The sequence below is a fragment of the Camelus dromedarius genome, chromosome 2 (assembly GCF_036321535.1).
Source record: "Camelus dromedarius isolate mCamDro1 chromosome 2, mCamDro1.pat, whole genome shotgun sequence".
NCBI classification, from domain to species: Eukaryota; Metazoa; Chordata; class Mammalia; order Artiodactyla; family Camelidae; genus Camelus; species Camelus dromedarius.
The window spans coordinates 100,352,059-100,371,724 of NC_087437.1; the positions used below are offsets into that span (position 1 = coordinate 100,352,059).

The following is a 19,666-nucleotide window of genomic DNA, read 5'->3' on the forward strand; positions in this document are numbered from 1 at the left end:
TTGCTTTTCCTCTTCTTTTGTATGCACAGAACAGAAACACACATTGTCATGCCTCAAACTACTTTTTATTTGCAACTACATGATTTCACGCATTCTAAACAATGACATAAAACAGATTTCTCCTTGTGTATAAATAACTTACATACTCTCCATAAAGTAAATGCTCAAAGGTGCTACAACAGACCATCCAGTCCTACAGTGTTCTCGTATCCAACAGAGTTGATGCACAATATATAAATACTCAAGTCCAATATTAAAAACTCAGGCACTTGACTAACTTTTAATAAAGTTTCTCAAACTATATCAATATATCTAAAGTGCATATATGTATTTTTTAAGAAAGATTATTCTCAATAACTTCTCTATAAAAATAAGTTTGACAGTTTGGCCCATCTAACTTTACTACTTTGAGTATGAACTTTTAATATGTAGTCAGGCTTATTCTACCTTCTCTCAACATGACACCAACAAAATCAAAAGCAGCTAGTGAGGTGCTAACATGTGAGGATTAATCCAGTGATTCCGGTCACAATGCATTCCAGGAGGAGGTACCCATGTTACTGGAATTGGGCGATATGGTTTATTTTTCCTTCCCTGATTTGGATAACCAAATGGAACAGGAGGAGGGTAGTGACTTTGATGGCCATTCCCTCGGTACATTCCTGGCTTTTTTCTGGGCAAAGGGTGCCACACTGGAAGAGGTGGGAATATCAGTTCTGAAATCTGTAGGGAAGAGAAAACAAGTTAATTTAAAGGTAAAATTAGTCACGTGTTATGTAAAAACTAGGTGACCTTCCACATTACTCATTAAAGAGAAACAAAATCACTCACCCACAACCCTAAGAGTAGGTCTAAGGGACATTCCTACAGTCAAGTCTATATATGTTAAAAATCTCAAATATAACAGGTGATCCATCAATCAATGTTTTCTAAATGAATGAAACTGAATGAACTCAAAACACAGCACACTAAAACAAGCACTAGTTATTTCAGTCAGAAAAGATTAAAACACAGAATGAATGGAAGCTTGTAAAGACATCTCATATTTTAGACCAGTGGTTTTCACAGCTGGCTTTGAGTCACCTAAGAAGCTTTTAAACACAAAACATTCATGCTCCAGGCCTGGTCTATTGAACAATATTAACAAAATCTTAGGAATAGAGGCCAGGTATTTTGATGACACTTTACAGGTGACTGTAATGTAGCTAGTTCAGCACTTTGGAACATCAGTCTTAGATTATCCCATAAATCAAGTGGGACATCAAGTTCGTATTATTCAAAATGTTATCAGTAGTTTTGGACCTCTGCTCAAAATGCTATGCTGTGTGACTAAGAGCTTCAGAGTTCTCTGATTTCTGATCTGTTCGTAGCATAAGTATTTTAAAATTTATATTCTGTATAACAGCACTGCATTCATATGACAGAAAATTCAAAAGGTACAAAACTGTATACAGTGCAGTCTCTTTCTGGTTACCAGCTACCCAATTTCCTTCTCAGCAGCAACTTTCACTAATTAATTTTTTGATTACCTGTAGAGATATTCTATGAATACAGTTGCATGTACATTTACATACACATATTCTGAAACCCACCCAATTCTGTATACTGCTTCTTGCACTTGATAAATACATCTCAAAGACATTCATGTCAATACATAATGACCATTTTTGTTATTTTACAGCTAGACAGTAATGCAATGATTATGTCATAACTAAATTAACTGGGGTTCTGCTGCTGGGATAATTAAGCTGCTTTCAGTCTTTTTACTACAAAAAAATATACAACAACAAACGAAACAATGCTACAGTGAATAGTATAGTTAATTCTTGATTATCTACAATAATGGGGAAATAAGGAAGAACTCAAGAGTCCAAACTAATAATTGACTTAATGCTACAAACCAGTAGCGAAGTGGAATTTTTTCATCTCTCTCCGTATTAGGTTGCTGATAAGCTTTTAAAACTGTCAGAAAATAGACACAATTCTGGAGCTTACATTATCCTTTTCCAGTTAAGCCTATATCCCATAGGCAACTACTTTTCTGATTTCTATCACCAGACTGAGTTTTCCTTGTTTGTGAACTTCATATAAATGGAATCATCCTGCACATATTCTTCTGTGTCTAGCAAATCTTTTCCTCAATCCAATGTTTTTGAGGTCTACTTATTGTGTTTATTATTCTTTCTTTTTTATTGCTATTATTCTATTGTAAGAATGAACATATGACAATTCCCCCCATTCACTTGTTAATGGATATTTGGGTTGTCCCCCCACACCCTTTTTAAACTATTATGGAAAAGAAGTTGTTATAAACATTCTAACATAAGGCTTTGTAGATACTAGTTTTCATTTGTCTTGTTAAATACTTGGGAGTGGAGGTGCTCGGTTATAGGGCAGGTCCATATTTAACTTTCTAAGTGCCAAACAGTTTTCCAAAGTGACTGTGCCATTTTACATTCCTACCAAGTTTATGAACCCCGCTGTTTACCTCCTCGCCAACATTTGTTGTTGTCAAACGTTTTAATTTTAGCTATTCCGGAAGAAGTAGTGTTCACTGTAGTTTAAATTTGCATTTCCCTGATGACAAATGAGGTTGAACACCTTTTACATTTGCTTACTGGCCATTTACATGACTTTTTTTCTGTACAGTGTTTATTCACATCTTCTGCCCACTATTTAAAACTGAATCATTTGTCTTTTATTACTGATTTATAGTAGTGATGTTTAAAGTATATTCTGGAAACAAGTCCTTTGACAGATATATGTACTGAGAATATTCTGTCCCAGCCTATGCTTTTGCTCATTCATTTTCTTAATGGTTTCTTTTGATGAGCAAAGATTTTTAACTTTGATGCAATCAACTCCACCCTCTTGTATCCCTTGGAAGAAACCTTTGCCTATCCTAAATAATAAAGGTATCTCCCAATGTTTTCTTCTAAGTGTTAGAGATTTAGCTTTTATGTTTAGGTCTATGATCCATTTGAGATTAATTTTTCTGTGCATGTGTCAGGTAGTAGTCAGGCTCACTTTTTTTTCTTCTACATAGATTATCCAATTGTTTCAGCACCAGTTCTTAAAGACTTCCCCTACTGAATTACTTTGGCACTTTTATTGAAAAAAAAAATTGTACACACTTGGGTCTATTTCTGGACTCTATTCTGTTCCACTATTTGTTTATCTTTAAACCATTACCACAGTACTCGATAAACATAATGACTTGATATTAGTTTGAGGCCTCCAATGTGATTCTCCTCTCTTTAAAATTCAAAATCAATTTGTCACCTTCTAGGAAAAAGCCTTTGGGGATTTTGATTGATACTGAGTTGAATCTATAGATTAATTTGGGGAGCAATGACATAAACTTTACTTATTAATTAGTGGAGAACTATCTCTAGGGGTTCCTTTCAGAAAACACAAAGACTCCTCAGAGAACAAGACCCCAAGAAGCTAGGAATTTTTTTGTCCTTACTTTGATAACCTCATTTTAAAAGCTCTTGGTAATGCCAGGTTCAAGAAGAAAAAAATGAATAGGTAAAAAAAAAAAGTGGACCATTTGCATCAGCTTTTACACAGTGACTGTAAGAGCTATGCTTCTCTGTCATGAAATATTTTGTTAGTAAATATAATGTCAAGGAGAAATGTTTTATTTTAAAAGTACATAAAAGACACTTCAGTTTTCATGTTCTTCTATTATAATTTCACCCTAACAGTCTTTCAATATGGTGGAAACAAATACAATTTAATTTTAAAAGAAAATCTAAAAATTAGAGGTCAATTTACTTGTAAAAAATTAGCAGTAATCAGCTAAATTGGGATTTACATTCTTGCTTTGCTAAGTAACAAATAAAATTCTGAGATAAAACTGCCACATCTGAATGAATTCCAGGCAATTTAACAACGGTAATTCGCAATATACAACATATCACACAGAGGAAAAAAATGCCCAAAATATTTATAGGAATGGTCTTATAAATGATCCCTGAATACAAATATTATGTTTACTTATCTATATAGGAAACACAAAAATAACTGGTAATGAAAACCTCCAAGCAAGGGCACAGGACTGTGGTTGGGAGAAGGGGACTTGTCACTATTATACTCTTTTATACTGTTCCAAGTTGTTTTTTTGTAAGTAGGTACATATGCTATCTTATAATACACATATATATATTCCTAAGAATATGGTTATCTTCAGAACTAATCTTCCTTGTAAGCCTAGGAAGGATAATTCATAACTGAAAAACATTTTAAGAACTCAAAAATTAAGTTATACTGAAAGGATGTTCATTTTATAAATTTTTGCTGAATTCAAAGTTTCGGTTTCTCACTCTTGATCCCAATTTCCTACTCATTAAGGTCTAAGTTCTCATTTTAGCCCAAATCAAACCCTACCATAAATCTGCTATGTTTCATTATGTCTAATTAAGGCCAAACCAATACAAATAGGTATATTTACAAAGACTCAAAATCAAAAAAAAAGTACACGTACAGAATAATGCTCAACTCAAAAGATTTCATTTTTTGACTTTAAAATGTATTTCCTGTTGAAGAGTACTCTTGTGTTAAGAATTTTTTAAAGTATATTAAAATGTTCTTTGGTATGTGGGGTATAAATAACAAATAACTGAATGAATCTTTAAGTGCATGCATGGTAACTATATCACTTCAAATGTTAAAGCGAAGAGAGATATTTTGGTTTGAGTGAAAAGTTAACTGGAGTATAATTTAGTGAGGTTTCTCTTTAATCATAGAAAGGGAGAAAAGAACAAAGTTCAAACGTACAAACTGGAAGTGTTAAAGACTACAAATAAAATGAATGACTATTTTTGAATGCGATAAGGATTTTTAAAAGATCAAGAATGTTTTATTGTCATGACTTTTTTCTATTCTTTTTGAAATATATTTATCCTATTTATTGAGTAGTAAAGCAGATCTTTGACAAAATGACTCAGGATGCCTATTTTCATCTTAGAGGAACTTCCCTTTGGGGCAGAAAGGCTAGAACTGTAATCCAGAATCTCCTATCAGAAACCTGGGCAACATGAGCAGGACTACCTGGAAAGACCTGGTAAGCCCTGCTCACAACCTTCACTATGGAGCCACTTCATGGTTACCTGGTACACTGGGCTGGGGGTCGCAGTCACCGAACTGGGTTTCACTTCTGCTTCCTTACTTGTTTCTTCATCTGAAGAAGAGGATCCTGAATGGTAATCAGAGGTAACCTTATCAAGGGCCCTGGTAACTTTCTTGGAGATCTCATCCTTGTTCTCATCCTCATTTTCAAAGCTGGCAACAATGAATGCATTGTTTTTCTCTCCATATCTAAGAATAAAAAACAAAAACAAAACTGACAAACCTTGAAGTCACATCAACAAAGCAAGAAATGTCCATAAAAACAATTAAACAGGTCTGGACATGCCATCAGTCCTAGGCAAAGAAGGAACCCTCCCAGAACTTGATTCTACATATAGAGTATCCTAACCCAGCTCCATGAACAGCAGGCCACAATTTTCTACTGGTCTATTAAAGTACAGATAAAAGTGGCCTCATCCTCTTCTTCAATTTTCTCTTCTATTCCTTCTAACAATAATAGTTTAAGATATCAAAGAAAAATGGATTGTTTTGATTACATTTTGTATGTAGCATTGAAACTGGCTGTACAGTAAAAATTTCTAATGTATTTTTAACTGACCCTTGTAATGTAGATGCTAGTAATTCAAGTTACAAATATAACTAGACATTTCCTATGGGATTTATTTTTACCACGATTAAATAAAAAAGGGGCCTATGTTTCCTGCATCCACATTGACAAAAATGAGAACTGAGGCAACTGCTGAGGGTAAAGAAAGGGAAAAAACCAAAAAAAAAAAAAAAAAAAAAAAAATACTGTTGAGGAAAATAAAGATTTTGCTTGAATTATACTACTCATTTCATAGAGCTTCTGGTGATAATGCTCACCTCTCATCTTAATTTTTAAAAAGTAAAAATAAGTGAGTCTTTTTACCCTTCCAATACATTTTTAAAGCCTTGATCTAAGAAAAATAATTAGTAGAATATGTAACTTTGGCTATTGGTTACTAAAAAAAAAAAAAAAGGAAAACAAATTCTGTAATGAGGGAAAAATAAACTAGGAGTTTTCACTGACAGAACAAAGGAGAAACATACAAACCCACTCAAATAGATTGCACAACAAACACTATGAAACAATTTCTAGTAACTGTTAGGACAAAGGAAATGAATTGTTAAGCAGTGCTTACACAACATGTAAAGTTAACAAAGTGATTCTAAGTTTAAAAAAACACGAAAACAACTTCAGTAGAAAAACAGGGCTAATTGACTATGCTGTCAATTTCATTTCAAGATAACTCTTGTCTCAAATTATTTCTGAATCAGAATATCTACAATAAAGTAAAAGCCTTTGGAAGTTTAAATGGAAATCAAGTAGTCTCACAGGTGAGTTCTATTTCTTTATATAGCTGTGCTGTCTTCCATTCTCATGGGTTGGACGGAGCCATAAATGCAATCTAATCTAAATATGGTGCATAATTCCCTTTTCTATTCTCTTTCAGTCTATCTCACAAAAGGAATTGCTACAGGATGGTAGAAAGAGCACTGGACATGTTTCTGGTTCTGGCTCCCCCATTAACTAGCTCTGTTACCAGATGCAAGTTATTTAATGTCGCCAGGCCTTAGTTTCCTAGCTGGATAGTGGCTGGTCTTGAGCTGGTGATTCTCATTAGAAGATGCCTGAACAAGTGGGAGAGTTCTTCACAACAAAGAATTCATGTACTATAATTTCAAGATTACTTAGCATTGAGCTTTAGGCAATGGAAATTTACCTCTCAGTCCTCTCCAGGTTTAAAGACTCAACAAACTTTGATACAATCAAAAGTTAATTCACATGTTAATGCCAGCAATATTTTAGGCCTACCTTCAAGACCTTTAGGCCTTGCCCATTAATGGAGTCAAAATTTAAGAAAAACAGAAAGGCAGGAAATTTGAGAAAAATCCCTGCCTCTTTAGCAACAGAAACCTAACCAAGGGCAGACATCCAATGATCAAAGCATCAGTTTTATTAACTCAGATTTCTTCAACATGCAAGTTCAGTTAAGTTCTGCATTTTTCTCTGGTAATATTTTGGTGTATTTTGGTATAAGGTTTCTCTTCAGGGTAAGTGAAGCGTCTTACTATATAACCATAACATCAGAATTGTAGTTAATTCCTCAGAATTAGTAATGGACAATTTTTAAACTTTCCACTTTTCAGTGACACACTACTAAAACATTATGGCCAACTGAGTTAATTTGAAGCAAATCAATAGTATCTAATGTTCTTTGTCAGGAAAAGAAAAGATTATAGAAATTACAAAAAACAAACAAACAAAAAGAGTGTAAAATAGTGAGTAGACAATAAAGTTGCCAGCTATTCAAAGGCCTTTTCCTTACAGGAAAGATCTGTTACCTATTCAGTATCTTCTCAAATATTTCACTAAGTGATAATCTCTCCAATTATATAAAACTCTTTGCACCCTTCCAATCAATATTTTATCCTGACTGTGACTATGACGAATGTTCTGAGGACATTTCAAGTTTTTTTCATAACTTCAGTTAGTCTCTAGTATACCAATGAGATTATTTTTAATGACTTAGATATTTATTCAATTATATAAATGCTAGATCAGCTTTGTTTTAATTTTCAGAATATTTCCAGTTGTGGTTCGAAAGTACTAATAAATATCTCAGTCTCCTCTACTATTTTATAGCAATCATCTCTACCCAGTCACTAACACATCTTTCTTTCTGGGTTTCTATCATCATTGGATGAGCACCATATTCTGAAGGTAATTTCTACTAGCTGTGGAAAAAAATCACACCATAGCCAATTTTTGACAAAATTTGGATCATATATAAAATTACTAGAAGGCTATTGAGTGCAAACATTTTCTTACATTAACAAGATGAAACAGTAGTTTTTCATTACTTGGCATCATCAAGTAATAAAGTATTCACTTCAGTAAAATGTCCACCTAATTAAAGTTCTTATCTTCAGGTACCAAGACTTAGTTTAACCATTTCAAATAAATATGTCCAAATGTTTATATAATTACCTGACTTCTTAAACATCCTTGGATACAGAAACTTTTCCCTAGTGATTTAAGATCGTTGATATTAAATATTCATTATTTGATGGTGTGATAATACATTTCAGTCAACTCTAGCTTTTTTGTTCCTGTCTCAATGTCGGACTGTGTCATTTTTTTTTTTGTAGCTTTATCACTACAGTAACCTGGGGGAACTGGTTCCAGGACCAGCATCCCCATACCAAAATCTGTGCATGCTTAAGTACCTTAAATAAAATGGCATGGTATTTGCATACACCCTAAGCACCATACATTTTAAATCACCCCTAGATTACTTATAACATCTAATACAATGTAAGTACTTATTATGTAAATTCTTGTAAATATAATGTAAATTATATGTAAACAGTTGTAAAACAAGGCAAACTTAAGTTTTGCTTTTTGGAATTTTCTTGAATTTTTCCCCCAAGTACTTCTGAACTAAAGTTGGCTGAATGCGTGGATGTTGAACCCTTGGATATGGAAGGCCAACTGTACTATCCCCTTTCAGACACTGCTTAATTTTTCTGGCCTGAAATACTACACAACTAACTTAAAGAACTGTGAGTTAAATAAGACTCAATAAGAAGACAAATGAACTTATTTATAAAACAGAAACAGACTCAACAGACATAGAAAACAAACTTATGGTTACCAGGGGGGAAGAGGAAGGGAAGGGATAAACTGGGAGTTCAAGTTTTGCAGATACTAACTGGTATATATAAAATAGATAAACAAGTTTATCCTGTATAGCACAGGGAAATATATTCGATATCTTATAGTAGCTTAGGTGAAAAAGAATATGAAAACAAATATATGTATATTCATGTATGACTGAAGCATTGTGCTGTACACCAGAAATTGACACATTGTAAACTGACTATACATCAATAAAAAAAAGTTAAAAAAAAGACTCAATCAGGATCATAGCGTGAGCCTCATAAAAAAGTAAGCAATTCAATACAGTAATTTTGTTACCGCTATTTCTTGTATACTGAGGTCTTCTGCTGGGGTTCAGTGGACGAAGTCTACAAAATCTGACCCTGGCGTTAAGGTAAATCTTTAATTAGTTCCAGGATCTAAAAATGTTTGCCCTCCTTAGACCAAACTTGAAATAACTCACTCTTCCTTTTCCTGAGAAAGAAGTGCTGGAGAATCTACTACCTGTAACCATTTTCCCAAAGCAATAAGCTTATATAAGCCACCAGCTTATATCAAGCAGCTCCAGGGTGGTCCAGAAAATTGCTGCAGCATAACCATGTATTTTTGCAACATGTCTTTGCCTCCAATTTCATTGTTTGAGATTAGGTCAAAGGCTATGATAACCTTTGGAACATATTAGGGTTCCTACAGTTAATGGGTAAATTGTGCCTCTAACAAAAGAGAAAGACCCTAAAGGAACAGCTATAAAAATCACTCACAGAGGAGTTTCATGTATCTCCTCATGCTGTTCCTCCTGACTGGAAATGTCCTTCCTAACTTATCATCTAGTCTACTGCAATTCACCCTTTCCCACTCAGTTCAAGTTATCATCTACTCAATTCAGTCAGCCTTCCGTATTTATGGGTTCTACATCTGTGCAGTCAACTAACCACAGATCAAAAATATTTGGGGAAAAAAATCCAGAAAGTTCCTAAAGGCAAAATTTGAATTTTCTCAATTCAAGGCAACTATTTATGTAGCATTTACACTGGTTTTACAACTATTTACATATCATTACATTACATTAGGTATTATAAGTAATCTAAAGATGGTTTAAAGTACATGAGAGGACATGCGTAGGTTATATGCAAATACTACACCATTTTGTAAGGGACTTGAGCATCCAAGGATTTTGGTTCCGGATATGTGGGGGCGCGGTGGCAGGGGGGGAGGGGGGTTGTCCTGGAACCAATCAGTCACTGATACCAAGGGCTGACTGTAGTCTTTTCTGACTTCCAGTAGAGGGAGTAACTCTCTTTTCCACCACCAACCACTGCATTTTTGTACATATTTCTATTATAGCACAAATCACACTCTGTTGTAATCTGCTTATTTTTTCTTCTCCCTTATTACACTTCGAGCTACCTGAAAGTAGAAGTGTCATTTTCATTTTTAAAAAACCCCACAACTAAGAAAGCCTGGTCCACAATAAGTGTTTTTAGAATGAACAAAGTTCAGTCAGATTTCATTCCTAACACTTACTTTTACAATTCTGCTCATGAGAAGTAATTTCCATTATGAAAATAACACCATGAAAATATCACTCAGTCACTTAAAAACCAAAAAGGGAGAAGGAAGCAAGAGAAGCAAACAGAAAAAGAGATCAACCAAAAGTTATCCAGTATTACTTGGGATTAGCTTCTTTCCTAATTTGAAGAGGGCAAAGAGAAAGGCACCACCAATGAAAGAAGACAATTGACCTACAGGGACTACAGGTGTCTAAATCCTACAATAAACTTCTTGGTAAAGCTCTTAAAAAACGCTGCTCTATCAGTTTTTGAGTTTCTGTAGCTGTAAAACAGGAATGCAACCAGTTTTTCACTATCAGAATACTTGACGAAATTCACATCTGGGAAAGCCAAACAACAAGCTCCTGGCCATAAAGATACACATACAGGTAGCACCTGAGAGAATTTCATAAGATCAGTTCCAATAAGGTTATCTGTTCAGCTGCCAAACGCAAGAACTCACCGACAGCACACCTCACATGGGTCCACCCACAGAGTGAGCTCCTTTGGCAAGCCCAGATCGCTGTACAAGATGCAGCTGTTCTCACAGGCTTTCAGGACATCGGGATCAACTCTTTGAAACTTATTGACACGAATGCATCTGCAACAAAGTGGAGTAATGTTAACAGCTTTAAATAAATTTTAATCAGAAAATATGTTGTATTTATTAGCATCTGCCAGCATTAATTAAAAAATAAAATAAAATAAACCATGGCAAAGAATCCAGGAGTATCAATAAATGTGAACTAAAGGCAAAGAGGGAGCAGCAACATCAAGACTACCTAACCTGGTGGGAAGAGGACATCTTTGTGAGCACAGGGAAATCACTAGAACTGGCTCTACCTCATTTCACATAAAAACTACTCAACTTCACATGTATATTAAATGAGCAAGGAGTATGAAAGTTGCAGGAAATTACTTAGAGCTTTAAAGGTGAAAGTTTTAATAGGCTAAATTACTATATAACAAAATCTCCAACTAACCAGACTTCAACCAACATTTCAAATTATATTTGGAAATTCTTGTGACAAGTTTTGATCTGTCATTACCTTGCTTACATATCCAAAATAATGAAATAAGCATTAAGTGTATCCTTTGCCTTAACTATGATTGTTCTCTAAGTATAGAATTAGTCAAGGACACAAAGCCATTCTTATCACATACTTAAGATTAAAATATAATCCAAAAGTCTTACTGGCTTATTTCATTTAACTTGTTACACAAGAGTTTTCCTTTTTTTTTAAGTTGTCAAAATATTTGAAAAAAATTTCTAAACTAATAGACTGCTCCATTTTTTTAATCTAAGAAACAGGTTACGTAATGGAATACTCAGAGATGGCTCTCCATATGAATGCAAAAATACCTGTTAAAATAAGCATTCTGCTTACATAGAGAAATGTTAGCTACAATGAATGTACTTACTGCTTTACACCTAAGAAATTAATCAAGAGAAGCCAGGTTTTATAGTACTAGTCCTGAGTACTAGTACTATTAGGTGCATTTAGATTAAGTCATTTTAATTCTTTAGACTCAAAGCTCTAAAATAAGGAAAATGTAAGTTAATTGATAAATATCAATTATACTACTAAATATAATAACATCAACAGATCAATGTATTATTTAAATTTTTCAAGTTTAATTATTTTACTGGTTGGTTTCAATTTTCATTTAAAATAGTGAAAAAGGTCTCCTTAGGTAACAGCTAATACATATTTCTAAATAATAATAATAACAACAACAACTCTTTTTGAGGTTAGTATGCAACAGAGAGTTTCCTACATGGTCTGCATGTACAGGCATACCAGAAATTGCAGGTTTGGTTCCAAACTATAGCAATAAAGCAAGTATCACAATAAAGCTAGTCACAAATTTTTTGGTTTCTCAGTGTATATAAACGTTATGTTTACACTACACTGTAGTCTATTAAGTGTGCAATAGCATTATGTCTAAAAACCAAAGTACACACCTTAATTAAAACTACTTTATTTTTTATTTACTTTTTTAGTTGGGGGAAGTAATTAGGTTTACTTATTTATTTATTCTTAGAGGATACACTGGGGATCGAACCAGGACCTCATGCATGCTAAGCATGCACTCTACCACTTGAGCTATACCTTCCCCCCATAAAAAATACTTTATTGCTACAAAACGCTAACCTTCATCTGAGCCTTCAGTGAGTCTTTGTGATAATAACATCAAAGATCACTGATCACAGATCCCTGTAACAAATGTAATGATGAAAAAGTTTGAAATATTGTTAAGAATTGCCAAAATGTGACCCAGAGACACAAAGTAAGCAAAGTGCTGATAGGCCTGTTCAATATAGGGTTGTACAAACTTTCAATTGTAAAAAATGCACTGTCTGCGATGAGCTTTTTAACTTTTTAAATTTTCACAATCATCTGTGTTAGGTACTGTTTTCCCTATTGTAAGAAAAAAGGAGGCAGGGAGAGTCTGAATAACTTGCCCAACATTACACAGCTTGAAAGTAGTGAATCCAGGTTTCAGAACCAGACCACCAGACTCCAAAGCTCATCTTATTAAACAACATCCTTTTATACCTGTGTTTATCTTAGTATCACCATTAACAATTTAGCAAATTCAGAGTAAAAAAATTATTTAAAATCATGTAAGATACTCTTTGTTCCCCTCTATAAGATGGTCCTATGTTAATACATTCTAATGCTGTATAGGTTGATTCAAAAGTCTTATGTGTCCCAGGATCAAAAGCAGTTAAAGGTAAGGAGACAGATCCTAGGTATATGTGTTTTTGTTAACTACAATGAAGGAGATGTAGGCTCTAAGCTTAAAAAAAAATATGTAAATACAGATGCTTAAATAGAAACTCTACTTCAACAAAATTTACATACCTTACATATTTTTATGATGTTTTTTCACTCTAGATACCGTGACTACTTACCCATTAACCACTCTTCAAAAAAAGATTTTGGAAGTTGCATAAAAATAGTCTGTCATTTACTTAATGTTGACAGTGTAGTTCTTTCCAATTTTTTGCAATTATAAAGTGTTAAGAAACATCCATATTCATACATATTTGTCTGCATTTTTTTGATTATGCTTCTAGAATAGATTTTAGGAGACTTACTTTTCGAAGACTATGAATATTTTTACAGATCTTGATAATAATGCCAAATTCCCCTTATTTGTATATATTGCAGAGAAACATACAAATTTACAAACACTTAGAAGAAAAAGAACACTTTCAAGCTACTCTCCATGGACTGAAGAGTCTACTAACTCTGGTTGATCCTACAGTTCATTCATTATTATAAAAGAAACAACCCACCCTACCTCTAATAGTTTTCTACTTCAAAGATGGCTTCAAAATGACTCTGATGATACTTCTGATCACATGCCAATTTAACCCTGTTTGGGTAACTTTTTTTCCTCAAGTTTTTACAATTAATGGAAATGAAACTGTACACTGTCTGACCTTTAAGCGTTTACCTGACAGTGTCTCCTTTTTCAGTAATAGTACAGTGGCTTGGCACTTCCAAAAGCCTTTGTCCAATGTCAATTACATCAGTGTACAAAGCCTCAACAGCTCTAATTCACAAAAGCTGTTCACTCTATCAGAAATGAAGATGAGCAGATAAAAATTAAGAGAATAAACTAAGAGGATAAAAAGTAATTAACTCGAGTCTGTTTTATATAAAACATCCACATTGTACTTTCACTCATCACATTTTCCAATATATACTAGGAAAACTCTTTGGATAAAAATGAAGAGGAAAATACATCAATTACTTTGATTCTTTTCTTTTCAACAGATCATATGCTCACCTGGCTTTTAGCAAATGAGAACTAAACAAGTCATATTTTACCTCCCTTATACACTTCTTGAATAGTCTCACACTTGTAAGAGCTCAGTGACTGAAAGGAAGTTCTTTTTACTGTGAAGTGCTAATTTGTGGAATCTCTGGAGGCAACAATATGCATAAATACAAGAATTTCTGTATTCATAATAATGATAACTGTTCTACTTATTTTTTTGGTCACATCCACAAATGGGGCATAGTTTGACATCTGAGTTTAGCAGAACATTCTCAACTCAGGTTCCCAAGTAGTCACATAAATACTAAGCAGTGAGCATGCCAGGACATGTTTTGCAGGAGTCCGCTCTTCTTAAAGCTGTAAATGTAACTTATAAACCAGAGTACAAAAGATAGCTGAGAGTGAGAACTGCTTTCATTCTCATAGACAAGGCAGTGTTTGGACTGTGGAATACAGAAAGCTTGTGAGAATTTAGACCTGAGTTCAAATCTCAAAGCTAGTATTTATCAATTGTGAAACATAGGTAGGTTACCTTCACCTATAAAATAGTATGTATAGTACAAATCAAGTTATTCCTGCGTCAAGAATATATTAGGTGTCTAATAATCTTAGTTCTCATTTACCAAAAAACTTTTTTTTCCAAAAACATGTAACATGTAATTAGTCCTCTAGAATTGTGAATACATACTCGTGATACATAAAGAAACATACTTAGAAGCCACACTATGACCACAAGACTAATTCCCATAAGCCTACATTACTGGCCTCCCAAGTCCAGGCAGTGGGACTCCAACAACAAATATTTGTATTGTAAAGTGAACAGGGGAAAAATAGAGACACCCCAGAGATTGGTATTTTGCAGTTAAACTGAAAGGCATGGACTGAATACCCTTAGTCCTCTGGTCTGGCACTCATTTCAGAAGCCGATTAACCTCTTCACTTAGTCCAATACAACTGTCCAAGCTAATCCTTTACCTGTAGGCTTGTCCTTTTGATGGTTTTTCTGGATACCAGTGATTTTTATATTTTTCTTGAAGTATTACAGTCAATTTCTCAGCAAACCTCTCGACTGCTTCTTTTTTCAACTTATCATGTTTTCGAACTAGCCTTGTGAAAAAGAAGACTACGGCAGCAATTTCGTTCTTCATCTTTCCCTGCAAAGATAGAATAGTTTTTCTCAAAAAAACAAAATATCAAAACTGGAAGATAAAGCTCTCCTAAATATCTCTCCTTTATAGCCTCCCTCCCTCCTTCCAATTTTATCTTGTGTTTCATTGGCTCATATCTGGAGTAGGGAACAGTCACTTATTTATGCCATAAAGACCTTATTATAAAATACTGTTTAAGAATCTTATCACTTAATTTTGTAAAGTTCAATAAAGAGAGCACACCAAATTGCTCCTGTTAGCTAAAATAAAATCAGACATATCATTCAAAGAGAAGCACAACGATACCACTATATAGTTTTTACTAAATGTGTCAATATTTAGCTACAATAATTCAAGTTTAAAATTCTATGAAAATAAATTGTACTTTAAAACATAAAAAAGTCCACTTTAAAATCCAGTATTGTAGAGCCATTATAGAAAATAGTTTGGCAGTTCTTAAAAAGCCACCATATGACCCAGCAATTCTGTTCCTAGCACTATACCCAAGAGAAATGAACCCATAAGTTCACACAAAAACTTGTACACAAATATCCATAGCAGCATTATTCATAATAACCAAAAAGGAGAAACAAACTAAAAGTTGACCAGCTTATATATGGACAAATAAAGTGTGATACATTATTCAGCAACAAGAAGAAATGATCTGACAGGTGCTACAACATAGATGAAACTTCAATACGTTATGCTAAGGGAAAGAAGCCAAAAGACCAAATATTCCATGATTCCATTATATGAAATGTTCAGAATATGCATATCTATGTATACAGAAAGCAGATTAGTGGCTTAGGGGGTAGGAGGATGGAGGCGAAGGAGGAGTGATGTTAGTGAGTATAAGATTTTCTTTTGGGGTGATGAAAATATCCTAAAATTGTGGTGATGGTTGTATAACTCTGTAACTATACTAAAACCTATGAACTGTGCATTTTAAATGTGCGAATTATACAGTATGTGAATTATATTTCAATAAAGCTGTTATACACAAAGAAAAAAAAAATCCAGTATTGACTTTCTGCAATCCGCCTTTCAGGAACAGAGATATATTTACCTTAAAAAAAAGGACCAAAAAAAAAAAAAAAAGGTCTATCAAAACATATTTAAGAGAGTGGAAATTCAGGGTCATCCACAGAAAACCAAACTAAAAGAAATAAGCAGAGATTCAGCTGCATTTTGGAATTGCCTCAAGGACTCTTTTTAAATGTCAGATCTGATTTATCACTGATTAATCCATAAAAGCAAAAACCTTGTACTGGGATTGTTTCGATGTATATTCTGTCTTTACACAATGAGCTCATTCATTTGGCTGCTGTAAGTAACTTGGAGTTATTCAGATGCTGCATTTACTAAGCAACATCACCTTTTTTAGAGCCAATTATTAAAGGCATACAGCCCCTGCCATGTTTAGTGTAAAAATTGCCTAATTTAGCCTATAGTTTGTGTTCTTCCACATTAAAAAAAAAAAAAAAAAGCTGATTCTGTTAGCTTCCTTTTTCGTTTCTCAAACCTGCTCTTAAAAGTCTGTCTTCATAATGATTTCTTTACTCCTTGTGCAAATTCAAACAAGGAATCTCAGTGTGAAATAAATTCTATATAGTTATTTGAGAGGTGTGCTAGCAGCCCTAGTCACTCTGATCCTAGATGGGAAGACACCCAAACCTTCCTCCTGGAACCCTAGAATGCCAAATCCACCTTCTACGGCCAGCTACCCGGCAGCAGGTACCGAGCAGCATACAACCCCAGCCATCCACAACTGCTGTGCAGCCTTCACCTGAAAAAATGTCAGCCATTTTCACTTATAAAAGCTATATTTATACTCCACTAAGTTATGACGAGGGGGAAAAAACCCACTGCAACTTAATATATGGTTTGGGATGAAAGTTGCTGATGGAACTACATTAACCTCCACGCAACAAAAGAAAACAAGGAACCACACTAAAGAAATGTACTCAATCCTTAACTAGCTCATTCTCTTCATTCATTAAACTCGCCAACTATGTTTTTCATATCTAAGTTTGGGGTTTTGTTTTCCTTCTTCCTTTTTCTTCCCTTCTGTTTCATATCAAAAAACAATAGGAAGAAAGGAAGGAAAGAACCACTTAGTGATTGCTTTTGGTTGTAACACAAGATGAGTCATATGGAATTAGTTTTTTTTTTTTCCAGTTTGAAGGAATGATGCCTGGAACAGCTGACAATTTAACCCACCCCCACCAGTCAGTATTCTAGGAGTACCAAAAGGGTACCCCTGGAGGGGGGAGTTACAAAGTCAGGAAGAAACCATAAGCAGGCAGGGCGAAGTAGACCTTAGGCGTCTTGAGTAAGTCGCCACAATTCCTCCACCCACACTCCGAGCGAAAAGCTCCCATTTTAAATATCGCACGGTGACGTCATCCTGGGACGTAGTCACCGCGGCGGCTGCTCAAGTTCTACTTTGTTTCACTGGCTCCGCCGCTCAGGGCGGCGTGCACAGACGCCAAGGGGAACCAAGCCCTGCCTTCCAGGAGTTCATAACTTTGTACTTTTCCCTTCCTGGTAACGAAAAGCTAATCGCGACCGTTTCTAGAAACAAGTAGTTCTCCTGACAGACCTTCCTAAGGTTGAGGAAGAGGGGATTCCGACAGCGGGCGGGGGACGGAAGGGGTGACGAGCCCTTGACCAGCCTCGGCGGCGATGCCAAGCGGGCTCGGGACCCCGAGAGATAGGATTCCCACGGGGCCGGGAGTGGGGACGTTTTAAAACAATCCAAGCCCGCGGCTCAGAGCCCGCGCTTGGGTTGAAGTGCTAGGTGAATAGGCATCAAACATCTCCACCCACTCTTGGAAAAACGGCCTGCATGCGCGTCCAACTTCTGAAATCGCGGTTTTTTCCCGAGTTAAGGGGGCCGGGCCCAGCAACCCCATCCCCTTCCTCCCCTCAGCCTCGCAGGGTCCGCCCCCCGGTCCGCCGCCCCCGGGCAGGTTCCGGCCTCCGGGTAGTCCTGGGCTCGAGGACCGGGCTCCCCTCAGGCGCGAGCCCCCGAGACACCCGGCCGGATCCCCGGCTCCAGAAACCCTCCGGGCGCGGAAAGGGGGTGGGGAGGCGCAGAGCCGTCGCCCACCACCAGCGAAAGGTAACTCGCGGTGGAAACGTGGCAGGAGCCTCGAGGCGCGTCTCCTCAGTCACGATGCCGCTGAGGGTCCCGCGGAAAGCCTCGCGGGCCGCCCCCCTCAGTCCCCGGCCCTTCCCTCACGCCCAGCCGGAGCCGATGCAAGCCGGTTGGATCCCGCACTCCTCCCTCTTCCCCCGCTCGCCACCCGCCCGCGAGTCTTCGACGTGGCCGCCAGGGCGCTCGGACCACCCTCCTCCCGATGCCCTCAGCCCCGCCATATCCTCCTCCTCCCGGCCCAGTCTTCTCACCGCCGGCGCCGCCGCCGCTCTGAGGCCACAAAATCGGCGGCCCCGACCGTCTCCGGGCCGGGAACCGAGGGCGCCGCCTCAGTGGGTCACGCTCGGCAGCAGAGACCTCCAAGCCTCGTCCGGCGCGTGCTGCTCCCGCGTCGTCGGGCGACCGAGCGCGCGCTGAGGGCGGGCGGGCAAGCGGACGCGCGCGAGCGAGCGAGCGCGGCCCAGGAGCTGCGCGCGGGGGGCTCGCGGCCCGGAAGAGGGGAGGGGCTATGACCTGGGAAAGGGTTGGCGCCGCGCGGGACCGGCTCGCTCTCCTGGTGGGAGGAGCCGGGGGCGGGGCTTCGCCGAGGGCCCGCCCCCGAGGCGCTGGCCTAGCCGCACGGGCCGCGACGCACCCTCAGCCCTGCCATGCGCCGCGCAGATTCTCCACTCAGACGGCGAGGCCCACAGGGCGCGGGCTTCACTCATCTCGAGAGGTTGGCACTGAGGGCCGAGCGAACCCTCGCCGGCCCGCCCTACCTGCTGCAGCGCCTTGTGGGGTCGTGTGGAACACTTCCCCTCTGCTGCCTGGGCCTCTGCTTCCCCCTCTCCTGCCTCCTTGCCTACCTGCGGCCGGCAGGGAGGGCGAGTTTTCCAGCTCCAGCTCCAGCTTGTCTAGACCCGGGGATTTGGGGGCGGGGGTGTGAGAGGCTACACGGGTAAGACGGAAGGGAGACTTGGCTTTTGTGGACTGATCTTCTTGCTGTAAGAAGTAGGGGCACGTTAACTGTGCAGCCACCCTGTGATACTTCAGTTTGTTCAAAAATCCTAGTTGGGCCCTTCCTGGCCTGGCCAGTGGCTCCCCTCAGAACAAGGATTCCCTCCTGGTGACTGCTGTGTCCCAGCCTGGCACTGAGTACAGTGTCTTGCACAAAGGAGGGGCTCCAGGGATGCCGGCTGAATGACTCCTCGCGAGGCCAAGCTTTCTATTTCCCAGACACTTCTACTCAAGCACT

General features: G+C 37.5%; 1 protein-coding gene across 1 annotated transcript; it reads right to left on the bottom strand.

Annotated features, from left to right (window-relative positions):
• Window positions 1-43: 43 nt before the first annotated feature.
• On the bottom strand, window positions 44-18,927 carry BTG3 (BTG anti-proliferation factor 3). The gene is made up of 5 exons (XM_031458074.2): window positions 18,684-18,927; window positions 15,100-15,278; window positions 10,793-10,930; window positions 5,115-5,322; window positions 44-723 (listed from the first exon to the last, which is right to left on the bottom strand). The coding sequence occupies exons 2-5, from the start codon at window positions 15,270-15,272 to the stop codon at window positions 484-486; spliced, it is 759 nt and encodes a 252-aa protein (XP_031313934.1). The 5' UTR covers window positions 15,273-15,278; window positions 18,684-18,927; the 3' UTR covers window positions 44-483.
• Window positions 18,928-19,666: the final 739 nt, after the last annotated feature.